A 15,408-nucleotide genomic window follows, 5' to 3' on the forward strand; every position below is an offset into this window, starting at 1 on the left:
CACTCTAACCACTAGGCTACCTTTAAACTGTTTGTTGTTGTTATTGTTGATGCAAAACGTTTTTTTGTTTTTTAACGGAGTCCAACGAATGAATACACCCCCTCCCCTTTTTTTGGTTCTAATCAGACGAACTAAACGGGGAAATTGAAAGCGATTCAAAGCCAGAGATTATAATACAGTATGAATTCAAAGGACTGTAGCCCCCCACCAGTTACTGATGTGATGTAACAGACAAACACACTGGTTTAAAAACATGTTTATTAGTATCAACTATAACAAATGCAGGGCTGTGGGGGGGGGGCTGTGGGGGGTCTGGCGGGGGGAGTCAATCCGATTGCATGGTCGTCAAGGGTGCATGGTCGTCAAGGGTGCACCTTTAAAATGTGGTCTTTCCGTCAAACAACGGAAGAAGCAACAACCTTTTAAAACAAGGTGCATTGTTGACAAAACGCCGCAATCATATTGAATCCGCCGCCCCGAAGGGCCGATAATGAATGAAGAGGCCCAACAGCACGACAACAACACAGACAGACAGACAGACAGACAGACAGACAGACCTCTCACTTCCATCAGGCTGCTTTCTGTTCAAACCAACTCTGAATCAGGCTAAATGTGGTTTTCATGAGGGTAGGTTAAGGTCTACAATGTTGAGAGACAGCCCTGGTCTGGGAAGTGGAGGCTCGAGTCTGGTAGGGGGGTATATCTGGATAGGGTAGACTAGGGTAGAGTAGGGTAGGGGGGTATATCTGGGTAGGCTAGAGTAGGGGGTAATATCTGGATAGGGTAGAGTAGGGTAGGGGGTAATATCTGGGTAGGCTAGAGTAGGGGGTAATATCTGGATAGGGTAGAGTAGGGTGGGGGTAATATCTGGGTAGGCTAGAGTAGGGGGTAATATCTGGGTAGTGTAGAGCAGGGTAAAGTAGGTTAATGCAGGGATTTATATCTGGCTGAGGGAGAGGAATTTCTGGTAGTAACTCTTGGTCACGTCAATCATCAGGTCCTGGGTACATTCTGGGAGCTCTCCTGAAAACAGACCTGAGAGAGAGAGAGGGGGAGAGGGGGAGGGAGAGAGAGGGGGGAGAGAAAGAGAGGGGGGAGAGAGGGGGAGAAAGAGGGAGGGGAGAGAGAGAGAGGGAGAGAGGAGGAGAGCGAGAGGGGGAGAGGGGGGAGAGAGAGAGGGGAGAGAGAGAGGAGGAAGAGGAGGGGGAGAGAGGGGGGAGAGAGAGAGGGGGAGAGAGAGAGGAGGAAGAGGAGGGGGAGAGAGAGGGGGAGAGAGAGGGGAGAGGGGGGAGAGAGGAGGAGAGAGAGAGGAGGAAGAGGGGGAGAGAGAGAGGAGGAAGAGGAGGGGGAGAGAGAGGGGGAGAGAGACACCAGTTAGAAAGAGTTGAAAGCAATTCCATCCATTTTCAGGCGTATTCAGCATCTCCAGCACCATACCAGGGTCTACATGCCAAAACGGGGATGTCATCGAGGTGGAGGTATTTTTTTACGAGATTGGGGGAGGGGGAGGTGGAGGAGGAGGGGGAGAGAGGGGGGAGGTAGAGGAGGAGGGGGGAGAGAGGGGGAGGTGGAGGAGGAGGGGGGAGAGAGGGGGGAGGTAGAGGAGGTAGAGGAAGGGGTGGAAGAGGAGGAGGTGTGTTCTGACCTGGGCATCCTGAGAACACGGTGAAGGGAGGAACCACGGTCTCAGGAGGAAGAACTGTGTTGTCTAGGATCTTACAGCAATCCTTCAACACACACCGCCGGCCCTGGAACACACACACACACACACACACACACACACACACACACACACACACACACACACAGCATTAACAACCAGACACAGCATTAACAACCAGACACAGTGACTCCCGGCCCCAGTCAGTGTGGGAGTGACTCCCGGGCCCAGTCAGTGTGGGAGTGACTCCAGGCCCCAGTCAGTGTAGGAGTGACTCCAGGCCCCAGTCAGTGTAGGAGTGACTCCAGGCCCCAGTCAGTGTAGGAGTGACTCCAGGCCCCAGTCAGTGTAGGAGTGACTCCCGGCCCCAGTCAGTGTGGGAGTGACTCCAGGCCCAGTCAGTGTAGGAGTGACTCCCGGGCCCAGTCAGTGTGGGAGTAACTCCAGGCCCCAGTCAGTGTGGGAGTGACTCCAGGCCCCAGTCAGTGTGGGAGTGACTCCCGGCCCCAGTCAGTGTGGAAGTGACTCCCGGCCCAGTCAGTGTGGAAGTGACTCCCGGCCCAGTCAGTGTGGAAGTGACTCCCGGCTCAGTCAGTGTGGGAGTGACTCCTGGCCCCAGTCAGTGTGGGAGTGACTCCCGGCTCAGTCAGTGTGGGAGTGACTCCCGGGCCCAGTCAGTGTGGGAGTGACTCCCGGCCCAGTCAGTGTGGGAGTGACTCCCGGGCCCAGTCAGTGTAGGAGTGACTCCCGGCCCCAGTCAGTGTAGGAGTGACTACCCTGTAATGAATACAATCACGTATTACCCTGTAACAGGGAATCTAATGAAGCTAGCCCGCTAGCCAGAGACTAGCACTGTTCAGACCAGGCTAGTAGAACATGGACCCAACTAGCCCGCTAGCCAGTGGCTAGCACTGTTCAGACCAGGCTAGTAGAACATGGACCCGGCTAGTACTGTTCAGACCAGGCTAGTAGAACATGGACCCAACTAGCTCGCTAGCCAGAGGCTAGCACTGTTCAGACCAGGCTAGTAGAACATGGACCCGGCTAGTACTGTTCAGACCAGGCTAGTAGAACATGGACCCGGCTAGCACTGTGCAGACCAGGCTAGTAGAACATGGACCCAACTAGCTCGCTAGCCAGAGGCTAGCACTGTTCAGACCAGGCTAGTAGAACATGGACCCGGCTAGCACTGTTCAGACCAGGCTAGTAGAACATGGACCCAACTAGCCCGCTAGCCAGAGGCTAGCACTGTTCAGACCAGGCTAGTAGAACATGGACCCGGCTAGTACTGTTCAGACCAGGCTAGTAGAACATGGACCCGGCTAGCACTGTTCAGACCAGGCTAGTAGAACATGGACCCAACTAGCCCGCTAGCCAAAGGCTAGCACTGTTCAGACCAGGCTAGTAGAACATGGACCCGGCTAGCACTGTTCAGACCAGGCTAGTAGAACATGGACCCGGCTAGTACTGTTCAGACCAGGCTAGTAGAACATGGACCCGGCTAGCACTGTTCAGACCAGGCTAGTAGAACATGGACCCGGCTAGCCCGTCTGGCCAGTGAAATGTTGCCTTTCCAAGCATCACATGGCCCAGATTTAGGACCTGAATGTTCCCGCGGCCAGTGTGTGTGTGTCTGTGAGTGTGTGTGTGTTTGTGTAACTCTGTGTGTGTGTGTGTGTGTGACTCTGTGTGTGTGACTCTGTGTGTGTGTGTGACTCTGTGTGTGTGTGTGTAACTGTGTGTGTGTGTGTGTGTATAACTGTGTGTGTGTGTGTGTGTGAGACTCTGTGTAACTCACGATGACACAGTTCTTCCCGATGTGTACGTAAGATCCGATCTGAGCAGCGTTCACCACACAGTCCTCCTCTATAAACACATGGTCTCCGATGTGCAGCGGGAAGAAGGCCACTCTGGAGGACAAGGGGTTAGAGGTCAGACCACAGAGACCTGCTACACTGGACGTTCAACATTAACTTACACACAACTACATCATGATCGTGTGTATCGACTGGGTCACGACGTCATGCAGCAGCAGTAGGTCCAAAACAGCAGAAACAACAACACCCCTGGTCTAGAATAGGGGACCCCTGGTCTAGAATAGGGGACCCCTGGTCTAGAAGAGGAGACCCCTGGTCTAGAAGAGGGGACCCCTGGTCTAGAAGAGGTTGGAGACCCCTGGTCTAGAAGAGGAGACCCCTGGTCTAGAAGAGGTTGGAGACCCCTGGTCTAGAAGAGGTTGGAGACCCCTGGTCTAGAAGAGGTTGGAGACCCCTGGTCTAGAAGAGGGGACCCCTGGTCTAGAAGAGGTTGGAGACCCCTGGTCTAGAAGAGGAGACCCCTGGTCTAGAAGAGGGGACCCCTGGTCTAGAAGAGGAGACCCCTGGTCTAGAAGAGGGGACCCCTGGTCTAGAAGAGGGGACCCCTGGTCTAGAAGAGGAGACCCCTGGTCTAGAAGAGGGGACCCCTGGTCTAGAAGAGGGGACCCCTGGTCTAGAAGAGGAGACCCCTGGTCTAGAAGAGGGGACCTCTGGTCTAGAAGAGGAGACCCCTGGTCTAGAAGAGGGGACCCCTGGTCTAGAAGAGGAGACCCCTGGTCTAGAAGAGGAGACCCCTGGTCTAGAAGAGGTTGGAGACCCCTGGTCTAGAAGAGGTTGGAGACCCCTGGTCTAGAAGAGGGGACCCCTGGTCTAGAAGAGGAGACCCCTGGTCTAGAAGAGGGGACCCCTGGTCTAGAAGAGGAGACCCCTGGTCTAGAAGAGGTTGGAGACCCCTGGTCTAGAAGAGGAGACCCCTGGTCTAGAAGAGGGGACCTCTGGTCTAGAAGAGGAGACCCCTGGTCTAGAAGAGGGGACCCCTGGTCTAGAAGAGGGGACCCCTGGTCTAGAAGAGGGGACCCCTGGTCTAGAAGAGGAGACCCCTGGTCTAGAAGAGGGGACCCCTGGTCGAAAAGAGGAGACCCCTGGTCTAGAAGAGGGGACCCTTGGTCTAGAAGAGGAGACCCCTGGTCTAGAAGAGGAGACCCCTGGTCTAGAAGAGGAGACCCCTGGTCTAGAAGAGGGGACCCCTGGTCTAGAAGAGGGGACCCCTGGTCTAGAAGAGGAGACCCCTGGTCTAGAAGAGGAGACCCCTGGTCTAGAAGAGGGGACCCCTGGTCTAGAAGAGGTTGGAGACCCCTGGTCTAGAAGAGGTTGGAGACCCCTGGTCTAGAAGAGGTTGGAGACCCCTGGTCTAGAAGAGGGGACCCCTGGTCTAGAAGAGGAGACCCCTGGTCTAGAAGAGGAGACCCCTGGTCTAGAAGAGGGGACCCCTGGTCTAGAAGAGGAGACCCCTGGTCTAGAAGAGGGGACCCCTGGTCTAGAAGAGGTTGGAGACCCCTGGTCTAGAAGAGGTTGGAGACCCCTGGTCTAGAAGAGGTTGGAGACCCCTGGTCTAGAAGAGGGGACCTCTGGTCTAGAAGAGGAGACCCCTGGTCTAGAAGAGGAGACCCCTGGTCTAGAAGAGGGGACCCCTGGTCTAGAAGAGGGGACCCCTGGTCTAGAAGAGGAGACCCCTGGTCTAGAAGAGGGGACCCCTGGTCTAGAAGAGGTTGGAGACCCCTGGTCTAGAAGAGGTTGGAGACCCCTGGTCTAGAAGAGGGGACCTCTGGTCTAGAAGAGGAGACCCCTGGTCTAGAAGAGGGGACCCCTGGTCTAGAAGAGGAGACCCCTGGTCTAGAAGAGGGACCCCTGGTATAGAAGAGGGGACCCCTGGTCTAGAAGAGGGGACCCCTGGTCTAGAAGAGGAGACCCCTGGTCTAGAAGAGGAGACCCCTGGTCTAGAAGAGGGGACCCCTGGTCTAGAAGAGGAGACCCCTGGTCTAGAAGAGGGGACCCCTGGTCTAGAAGAGGAGACCCCTGGTCTAGAAGAGGGGACCCCTGGTCTAGAAGAGGAGACCCCTGGTCTAGAAGAGGGGACCCCTGGTCTAGAAGAGGAGACCCCTGGTCTAGAAGATTGGCGACCCCTGGTCTAGAAGAGGTTGGCGACCCCTGGTCTAGAAGAGGAGACCCCTGGTCTAGAAGAGGAGACCCCTGGTCTAGAAGAGGAGACCCCTGGTCTAGAAGAGGAGACCCCTGGTCTAGAAGAGGGGACCCCTGGTCTAGAAGAGGGAGACCCCTGGTCTAGAAGAGGAGACCCCTGGTCTAGAAGAGGAGACCCCTGGTCTAGAAGAGGTTGGAGACCCCTGGTCTAGAAGAGGTTGGAGACCCCTGGTCTAGAAGAGGTTGGAGACCCCTGGTCTAGAAGAGGGGACCTCTGGTCTAGAAGAGGGGACCCCTGGTCTAGAAGAGGGGACCCCTGGTCTAGAAGAGGGAGACCCCTGGTCTAGAAGAGGGGACCCCTGGTCTAGAAGAGGGGACCCCTGGTCTAGAAGAGGGACCCCTGGTCTAGAAGAGGAGACCCCTGGTCTAGAAGAGGGGACCCCTGGTCTAGAAGAGGAGACCCCTGGTCTAGAAGAGGAGACCCCTGGTCTAGAAGAGGAGACCCCTGGTCTAGAAAAGGTTGGCGACCCCTGGTCTAGAAAAGGTTGGCGACCCCTGGTCTAGAAGAGGAGACCCCTGGTCTAGAAGAGGGGACCCCTGGTCTAGAAGAGGAGACCTCTGGTCTAGAAGAGGAGACCCCTGGTCTAGAAGAGGAGACCCCTGGTCTAGAAGAGGGGACCCCTGGTCTAGAAGAGGGGACCCCTGGTCTAGAAGAGGAGACCCCTGGTCTAGAAGAGGGGACCCCTGCTCTAGAAGAGGTTGGAGACCCCTGGTCTAGAAGAGGTTGGAGACCCCTGGTCTAGAAGAGGGGACCCCTGGTCTAGAAGAGGAGACCCCTGGTCTAGAAGAGGAGACCCCTGGTCTAGAAGAGGGGACCCCTGGTCTAGAAGAGGGGACCCCTGGTCTAGAAGAGGGGACCCCTGGTCTAGAAGAGGGAGACCCCTGGTCTAGAAGAGGGGACCCCTGGTCTAGAAGAGGAGACCCCTGGTCTAGAAGAGGAGACCCCTGGTCTAGAAGAGGAGACCCCTGGTCTAGAAGAGGGGACCCCTGGTCTAGAAGAGGAGACCCCTGGTCTAGAAGAGGGGACCCCTGGTCTAGAAGAGGAGACCCCTGGTCTAGAAAAGGTTGGACCCTAGTCTAGAAGAGGGGACCCCTGGTCTAGAAGAGGAGACCCCTGGTCTAGAAGAGGTTGGAGACCCCTGGTCTAGAAGAGGAGACCCCTGGTCTAGAAGAGGTTGGCGACCCCTGGTCTAGAAGAGAGACCCCTGGTCTAGAAGAGGAGACCCCTGGTCTAGAAGAGGGAGACCCCTGGTCTAGAAGAGGTTGGAGACCCCTGGTCTAGAAGAGGTGAGACCCCTGGTCTAGAAGAGGGGACCCCTGGTCTAGAAGAGGAGACCCCTGGTCTAGAAGAGGAGACCCTGGTCTAGAAGAGGGGACCCCTGGTCTAGAAGAGGAGACCCCTGGTCTAGAAGAGGAGACCCCTGGTCTAGAAGAGGTGGGGACCCCTGGTCTAGAAGAGGTTGGGGACCCCTGGTCTAGAAGAGGTGGAGACCCCTGGTCTAGAAGAGGAGACCCCTGGTCTAGAAAGGAGACCCCTGGTCTAGAAGAGGTTGAGACCCCTGGTCTAGAAGGGACCCCTGGTCTAGAAGAAGTTGAGCAGAACTCACCCTTTGCTGAATTTTTTGAACGGCGGTCGAATGACACTGCGGCTCTTCACAACACAGTGCCTCCCCACCCTGACATTGGCCAGGTCTCCACGGATTATACAGTCATTCATTACTATAGTCTGGAACAGACAGACAGACCAGACAGACAGACAGACAGACAGACAGACAGACAGACAGACAGACAGACAGGCAGACAGACAGACAGGCAGGGAGGCAGACAGACAGACAGACAGACAGACAGACAGACAGACAGAACAGACATGCAGACAGGGGAGGGTGACACAGACAGGGAGGGCAGGAGACAGGGGAGGGAGATAGACAGGGGAGGGAGGGAGACAGGGAGGAGAGGACAGACAGGGAGGGAGAATCATGGTTTATTACATGTATAGTCCCATCTCATGGTTTATTACCGGTATAGCTTGTTGTTACTTACTTTGCCGTTGAGGACGATGTTCTGACTGCCGCACAGCACCGACTGCCTGCTCACTTTGTTACCGGACGCCTGAGAGGGACAGTGGACATGCTGACAGGTTGGTATAAACGGCACTGACTTAGCTACAAGGTTTACAGACCACCGCTTGATGCAAACTGTAATCGGTGCCTTGTCAATTCAGCTGGCTAGCTAGCTGGCTAAGTGACCTAGCTAGCAATGCTGGTTCAGTGCATTGACTGTGCACTGTGTATACACAACATTAAAAACACCTGCTCTTTCCATAACATAGACTGACCAGGTGAATCCAGGTGAAATGATCCCTTATTGATGTCACTTGTTAAATCCACTTCAATCAGTGTAGATGAAGAAGGGGAGGAGACAGGTTAAAGGATTTGAGACATTGTATGTTTGCCATTCAGAAGGTGAACGGACAAGACAAAAAATATTGAAGTGCCTTTGAACGGGGGTTATGGTAGTAGGTGCCAGGTGCACCGGTTTGTGTCAAGAACTGCAAAGCTGCTGGGTTTTTCCACGCTCAAACAGTTTCCCCCGTGTGTATCAAGACTGGTGCACCACCCAAAGGACATCCAGCCAACTGGACACAACTGTGGGGAGCATTGGAGTCAACATGGACCAGCATCCCTGTGGGACGCTTTCTACACCTTGTAGAGTCCATGCCTCTGATGAATTGAGGCTGTTATGATATTAGGAAGGTGTTCTTAATGTTTTGTATACTCAGTGTAAATACCAATGAGCTAAACGCTAGCTAGCTAGCTAACTTGCTAATCGTTAACGTTATCTAGTCAAATAAACACCGAATATTACCGTTTCAATGTATTCCGCCTTGTTGTACAGTATCTCACACAATTCCATGATTGTAATTGTTGTTGTTGTTGTTTGTAAATGTACAGAAAAACGAGTTTTCTGTGGTTTGTTTTGCTCTGCTGTCTACCGCTCCCTTCAGACCCTACTAGCAGAGCACTGCAACATCGATGATGATGATGGTGGAAAACACTTCCGCTCACAAATAATAAGTCATATTCAACTAAAATTAAAATATGTGTGTTTAAAGAATTAACATCATTGTTAATGATCGACGAAATTTGAATATAATAGATTTTTTTGTTTTGTTCTGGTGATTTACGCATAGAATGATCGGTTACCCGATGTTGCGACAAAATTCAACCAAAGTCAACATTTTTTTTTACATCATTCCAATTTAATAAAATAATAAAAACATACGAGAAAGCATTATAATGACGTTATAGTGAATAAATAAAACCAAATCATATTAAATATCGGCGTTATTTTTTTATTTTTTTATAATAACCAGTGCGCCTGCGCACATTTGACCTCTTTTCCCTTTGACTTTGTGGCTGTGCTATCTAGTGGAAACTCCCGCTTGTCATCTAAACGCGTGTTTTACTTTGCACCGTATTTTAGTTTCAATCATGGCGTCCCGTGTCCTAGCGCAGTGTGTCCGCCAACTCGCCCGGTCTTCTGTGAGACTCTCGTCGGGTAACATTGCATTGAGAGCCGCAGCTGGTCCGGTCCTATTGAACCACCGACCGTTCTCCTTCATTGCCAGCAGTCAGCGGACACGGTGGATTGAACAAACGCAGGTTAGTCTTGGAATAACATTGACATGTTTTTGTCGCTGTTGTGGCCTAGCAGTACTGGATTGCACATTGACCTACCAGTGTCTTTCCAATAAAATCCGTAACTTGTGCTAGCTAACTTGCTATCCGGTCGCTGTGCTAGCTAGCTTGCTATCCGGTCGCTGTGCTAGCTAGCTTGCTATCCGGTCGCTGTGCTAGCTAGCTTGCTATCCGGTCGTGCTGTGCTAGCTAGCTTGCTATCCGGTCACTGTGCTAGCTAGCTTGCTACTGTCAGCTCTGCTTCCGGTCACTGCTAGCTTGCGTTCACGACAATGTTCTTAAAACCGGGTCCATTGCTAATTCAACGAAACTGTCTCTGAAAAAAATGCATAGTTTGAATGCTGCATGAATTTACGTTACAAAACAACCGACTGTGGTCTCATGCGTTAGCCTAGCTAAGCTAATATGTTCAAACTATTCATCTGTGGTACAATCAAGTACTGTACTGTTAGCCTAGCATTACTATGTGTACTAGCTAGATGACAGTCGATTGACACTTTTTAAAATTTAATCTAAAGTAAATGTGTAACTCTTATCTATTATAAAGACCTGGGGTTGTTGTGACAGGATGACGACTTGTGCACCAAATACAATGCGGTGGACATCTGTAACATTAGCTAGCTAGCTATTACCTAGGCTTGAACTAAACTGCTTGATTGGTCAAATGGGTGCAGAAGTGTTATGATCTCTGAACCCTTTCTTCCTTCCTGTCCTTCTTCTTCTCTCTAGATCTCTAGCTCAGTGGGAGTGTCCTGTAGACAGTATGGAGACCTGCCTCCCCTCACCATTGAAAGCATTAAAGAACGAGTCATGTACGTTCTGAAACTCTACGACAAGATCAACCCAGAGAAGGTAAGGACCGACCCCGAGGCACCGCGGCTCGCTTTGACGTTTACATTTAAGTCATTTAGCAGATGCTCTTATCCAGAGCGACTTACAAATTGGTGGATTCACCTTATGATATCCAGTGGAACAACCACTTTACAATAGTGCATCTAAATCTTTTAAGGGGGGGTTAGAAGGATTACTATATTCTATCCCAGGTATTCCTTAAAGAGGTGGGGTTTCAGGTGTCTCCCGGAAGGTGGTGATTGACTCCGCTGTCCTGGCGTCGTGAGGGAGCTTGTTCCACCATTGGGGTGCCAGAGCAGCGAACAGTTTTGACTGGGCTGAGCGGGAACTGTGCTTCCTCAGAGGTAGGGGAGGCGAGCAGGCCAGAGGTGGATGAACGCAGTGCCCTTGTTTGGGTGTAGGGCCTGATCAGAGCCTGAAGGTACGGAGGTGCCGTTCCCTTCACAGCTCCGTAGGCAAGCACCATGGTCTTGTAGCGGATGCGAGCTTCGACTGGAAGCCAGTGGAGAGCGGAGGAGCGGAGTGACGTGAGAGAACTTGGGAAGGTTGAACACCAGACGGGCTGCGGTTTTGAGACTAGGAATACCGGTGGTGTAATCATTAGTCCAGGCGAAACAAGACAGTTTCTTCTATTGGACATATTCTCTTCTGTTTCGTTCCATTCGTTTCCTCATGGGTCTGTTTGGTGTGTAGTGGATTTACACCCCACGTGTCTAGGATCAGTCAACACTCCTTATCTATGATACATTTATTCATACCATTTCCTCCTTCCAACAAGATTTAGTCCCGACACAAGTCCTAAGGTGGCTACCCAATCTGGCTGGTCGTTCGTTCGATCGGGTCGGGTTGCCAGAGACCCAGTCGTTCAGTCTTTATGTTCTGTATCTGACGGCCCAGTCGTTCTGTATCTATGGACGTGACCCGGTCGTTCAGTCTTTTTGTTCTGTATCTATGGCGCGACCCCGTCACGTTCTGTATCTATGGACGTGACCCGGTCGTTCAGTCTTTTGTTCTGTATCTATGGACGTGACCCAGTCGTTCAGTCTTTTGTTCTGTATCTATGGCGCACCTTGTTTATCATGTCGTTCAGTCTTTTGGTTCTGTATCTATGGACCACCCTCGTTCAGTCTTTGTTCTGTATCTATGGACGCGACCCAGTCGTTCAGTCTTTTGGTTCTGTATCTATGGACGCGACCCGGTCGTTCAGTCTTTGGTTCTGTATCTATGGACCCAGTCTTTCGTGCCATACTGGCTGGCTACGTTCTTATCCCTCAGCTAGCCAACTACGGCTAATTTACAATCACGTCAAAAAGTTTAGCTGCATTTACATTTGTTTAAGCTGTTTTCTAGTGACGTTTATTTGGATAAATCCATAACAATGGGTTAATGAGGTGCGATTTCACCTGGTATAGAAAATGTGCTCACTCGTCAGGACACTGTTGTTCAGAGGAGCTACAACACAGCTAAACACAATCACTTCAAACTAGCCCATCCAATCTACCGCATCCCCATACTGTATTTATTTATTTATCTATCTTGCTCCTTTTGCACCCCAGTATCTCTACTTGCACATTCATCCTCTGTACATCCTATCACTCCAGTGTTTAATTGCTATATTGTAATTACTTCACCACTCTGGCCTATTTATTGCCTTACCTCCCTAATCTTACCTCATTTGCTCACATTGTATATAGACTTATTTTTCTACTGTGTTATTGACTGTATGTTTGTTTTACTCCATGTGTAACTCTAAGTGTCGAACTGCTTTGCTTTATCTTGGCCAGGTAGCAGTTGTAAATGAGAACTTGTTCTCAACTGGCCCACCTGGTTAAATAAAGGACTTGTTCTCAACTGGCCTACCTGGTTAAATAAAGGACTTGTTCTCAACTGGCCTACCTGGTTAAATAAAGGACTTGTTCTCAACTGGCCCACCTGGTTAAATAAAGGACTTGTTCTCACTTTCAACTGGCCTACCTGGTTAAATAAAGGACTTGTTCTCAACTAGCCTACCTGGTTAAATAAAGGACTTGTTCTCCAACTAGCCACCTGGTTAAATAAAGGTGAAATAAAACAAACTGAATCTGGAAATACTGCAAACTAGCTGCACTTCGTTTCAACCTTTTTTTCAGTTGTCATTTCTTTGTTTTGATCCATAAACGATGACGGCTGATTCATGATTTCGACTGGCTGAGAAACACTGTCTGTCTGCCCCCCGCCGACACGTTCATTACTACGGGACGACTGGAGACTATTTCAATCTTCTAATTCAATGTTGTAAATGTCGGAGAGACAGACAGTAAAGGTTTATACAAATCTCCGCTGTTGAAAACTAAATGTTAGTCCTAAAAGAAATATGAGATCATGTCTAGATGCTTTTTATAGTGGAGATGAAGTTTATAAATTGCCTGGCTGGGCTGATGAGACAGTGGATTGCAGCAGTCAGATGGAACCCGAGTAAATAGACATTTTAACATCATCGATTAGACCCAGCTGTTGTATAAATACAAAAGTATGTGGACACCCTTTCAAAATGGTTAACGCCCATGATTTTGGATGAGTAGGTGTCCACATACTTTTGAGTCATGTAGTGTATCTCAGAGTAGGACTGCAGATCTAGGGACGTCCCTGTCTGTCCTCCTCGACCTGTCGACCAGCCCTGTCTGTCCTGACCTCCTCTGACCTGTCGACCAGTCCTGTCTGTCCTGACCTCCTCTCTGTCCTGACCTGTCGACCAGCCCTGTCTGTCCTGACCTGTCGACCAGCCCTGTCTGTCCTGACCTTTCCTCCTACCTGTCGACCAGCCCTGTCTGTCCTGACCTCTGTCGACCAGCCCTGTCTGTCCTGACCTGTCGACCAGCCCTGTCTGTCCTGACCTGTCGACCAGTCCTGTCTGTCCTGACCTCCTCCTGACCTGTCGACCGGCCCTGTCTGTCCTGACCTGTCGACCAGCCCTGTCTGTCCTGACCTGTCGACCAGTCCTGTCTGTCTCTGACCTGTCGACCAGCCCTGTCTGTCCTGACCTGTCGACCGGCCCTGTCTGTCCTGACCTGTCGACCAGTCCTGTCTGTCCTGACCTCCTCTGACCTGTCGACCAGCCCTGTCTGTCCTGACCTTGCGCCCTTTCTGCCTGTCTATCGACCAGCCCTGTCTGTCCTGACCTCCTCTGACCTTCGACCGGCCCTGTCTGTCCTGACCTGTCGACCGGCCCTGTCTGTCCTGACCTCCGCCTACCTGTCGACCAGTCCTGTCTGTCCTGACCTCCTCTGACCTGTCGACCAGCCCTGTCTGTCCTGACCACCTTCCTGACCTGTCGACCGGCCCTGTCTGTCCTGACCACCTCTGACCTGTCGACCGGCCCTGTCTGTCCTGACCGACCTCTGACCTGTCGACTCGGCCCTGTCTGTCCTGGACCTCCTCCCTGACCTGTCGACCAGCCCTGTCTGTCCTGACCTCCTTCTGTCCTGACCTATCGACCGGCCCTGTCTGTCCTGACCTGTCGACCGGCCCTGTCTGTCCTGACCTCCTGACCTGTCGACCAGTCCTGTCTGTCCTGACCTCCTCTGACCTATCGACCAGTCCTGTCTGTCCTGACCTCCTCCTGACCTATCGACCAGCCCTGTCTGTCCTGACCTCCTCTGATCTATCGACCCGGCCCTGTCTGTCCTGACCTGTCGACCGGTCCTGTCTGTCCTGACCACCTCTGATCTATCGACCAGCCCTGTCTGTCCTGACCTCCTCTGATCTATCGACCAGCCCTGTCTGTCCTGACCTCCTCCTGACCTGCTCGACCAGTCCTGTCTGTCCTGACCTCCTCTTGATCTATCGACCAGTCCTGTCTGTCCTGACCTCCTCTGACCTATCGACCAGTCCTGTCTGTCCTGACCTCCTCTGATCTGTCGACCAGCCCTGTCTGTCCTGACCTCCTCTGACCTGTCGACCAGCCCTGTCTGTCCTGACCTCCTCTGATCTATCTGTATCCTCAGCTGGCGACGTCGTCCCACTTCCTGAAGGACCTGGGGTTAGACAGCTTGGACCAGGTCGAGATCATGCTATGGCCATGGAGGATGAGTTTGGTGAGTCTGTCTCTCCGTCCCTGTACCCCTCCTCTGTGTTTGACTGTCGGTCTGTCTCTCCCTCCCCGTCTCTCCGTCCCTGTCTCTGTGTTTGACTGTCGGTCTGTGCTCTCCCTCCCTGTCTCTCTCTCCCTGTCGGTCTGTCTCTCCCTCCCTGTCTCTCCCTCCCTGTATGTCGGTCTGTCTCTCCTCCCTGTCTCTCTCTCTCTCCCCCGTCTCTCTCTCTCCCTCCCTGTCTCTCCCTCCCCGTCTCTCTCACCATGTCTCTGTCTCCCCGTCTCTCCCTCCCTCCCTGTCTCTCTCTCTCTTCCCGGGTCTGTCTCTCTCCATGTCTCTGTCTCCCTGCTGGTCCACCTGTTGATGTGAATCGGAATGTTCTAGACTAGTCCGTTCTATTTCCATGACGATAACTTAGATGTTTGTATGGACTAACCCTTCCACTTCCTACATACAACTGTGGTTACGTGTGTTAAGCCTAGTGTGTGTGTGTGTGTGTGTGTGTGTGTTCCTGCTGCAGGGTTTGAGATCCCGGATGCGGAGGCAGAGAAGTTAATGTCTCCCCCAGGATATTGTCCAGTACATCGCTGACAAGAAGGACGTGTGCGAATAAGAACCAGGAATTACTAACACGCCCAGTGAGTCTCCACGGCGACGACAAGGGAGTAACGCATTTAAACAACTATTAAAACGTTGTGTTTTGGCCTTCATCATAACTCCAATGACGTGTGTGTGTTATAATATATATATATATCCCCTGAATTGCTGATGTTAATGTTTCGGCCATGGAGAGACTTTTTAAAGCCACCGGTTCCACTATATTCCCGCGTAGAAAATAAATGGAATTCAACAGTATTTTAATTTAATTTTTTTTGTATTTTCTGTATTTAAGGTGTTTTTGTAGTGAGGACAATAAACATCAGTACTTTTTCCCCCAAAAAATGTATAACATTAAGGAAAATATTTTTCATTTGTTTAGCGGATGTAAAAGCTGTCTGTAATTCAATAAACGAGGCAACATTAGTAAATTAATTTCTATAACGTCCAAAGTA

General features: G+C 51.5%; 1 protein-coding gene and 1 pseudogene across 2 annotated transcripts; one reads left to right on the forward strand and one right to left on the reverse strand.

The window, feature by feature from the left end:
* Nucleotides 1-307: 307 nt before the first annotated feature.
* Nucleotides 308-8,779, reverse strand: LOC123723667 (dynactin subunit 5). 2 transcript variants are annotated; one of them, XR_006770083.1, is made up of 7 exons: nucleotides 8,602-8,779; nucleotides 7,777-7,845; nucleotides 7,344-7,462; nucleotides 3,459-3,570; nucleotides 1,646-1,748; nucleotides 775-1,035; nucleotides 308-703 (listed from the first exon to the last, which is right to left on the reverse strand). XR_006770083.1 is itself a non-coding variant. In XM_045719546.1 (6 exons), exons 1-6 carry the CDS (start codon nucleotides 8,647-8,649, stop codon nucleotides 938-940), a joined length of 549 nt encoding a protein of 182 aa, XP_045575502.1. In that variant the 5' UTR covers nucleotides 8,650-8,779; the 3' UTR covers nucleotides 308-937. The 2 variants fall into 2 exon arrangements, 1 of the variants encoding a protein (XP_045575502.1); XM_045719546.1 differs by having other exon boundaries at nucleotides 308-1,035.
* Nucleotides 8,780-9,135: 356 nt separating this feature from the next.
* On the forward strand, nucleotides 9,136-14,969 carry LOC123743347 (acyl carrier protein, mitochondrial-like; annotated as a pseudogene).
* Nucleotides 14,970-15,408: the final 439 nt, after the last annotated feature.

The sequence above is a fragment of the Salmo salar genome, chromosome ssa06 (genome assembly GCF_905237065.1).
Source record: "Salmo salar chromosome ssa06, Ssal_v3.1, whole genome shotgun sequence".
Lineage (NCBI taxonomy): Eukaryota > Metazoa > Chordata > Actinopteri > Salmoniformes > Salmonidae > Salmo > Salmo salar.

Excerpts from the sequence above, each read along its gene's own strand:
- LOC123723667 (XM_045719546.1), bottom strand. The coding sequence starts at position 8,649 with ATGGAATTGTGTGAGATACTGTACAACAAGGCGGAATACATTGAAACG. Across the intron at positions 7,463-7,776 it reads ACATCGTCCTCAACGGCAAA|ACTATAGTAATGAATGACTG; the intron begins GTAAGTAACAAC and ends TGTCTGTTCCAG. Across the intron at positions 1,036-1,645 it reads CGTGTTCTCAGGATGCCCAG|GTCTGTTTTCAGGAGAGCTC; the intron begins GTCAGAACACAC and ends TCTCTCTCTCAG.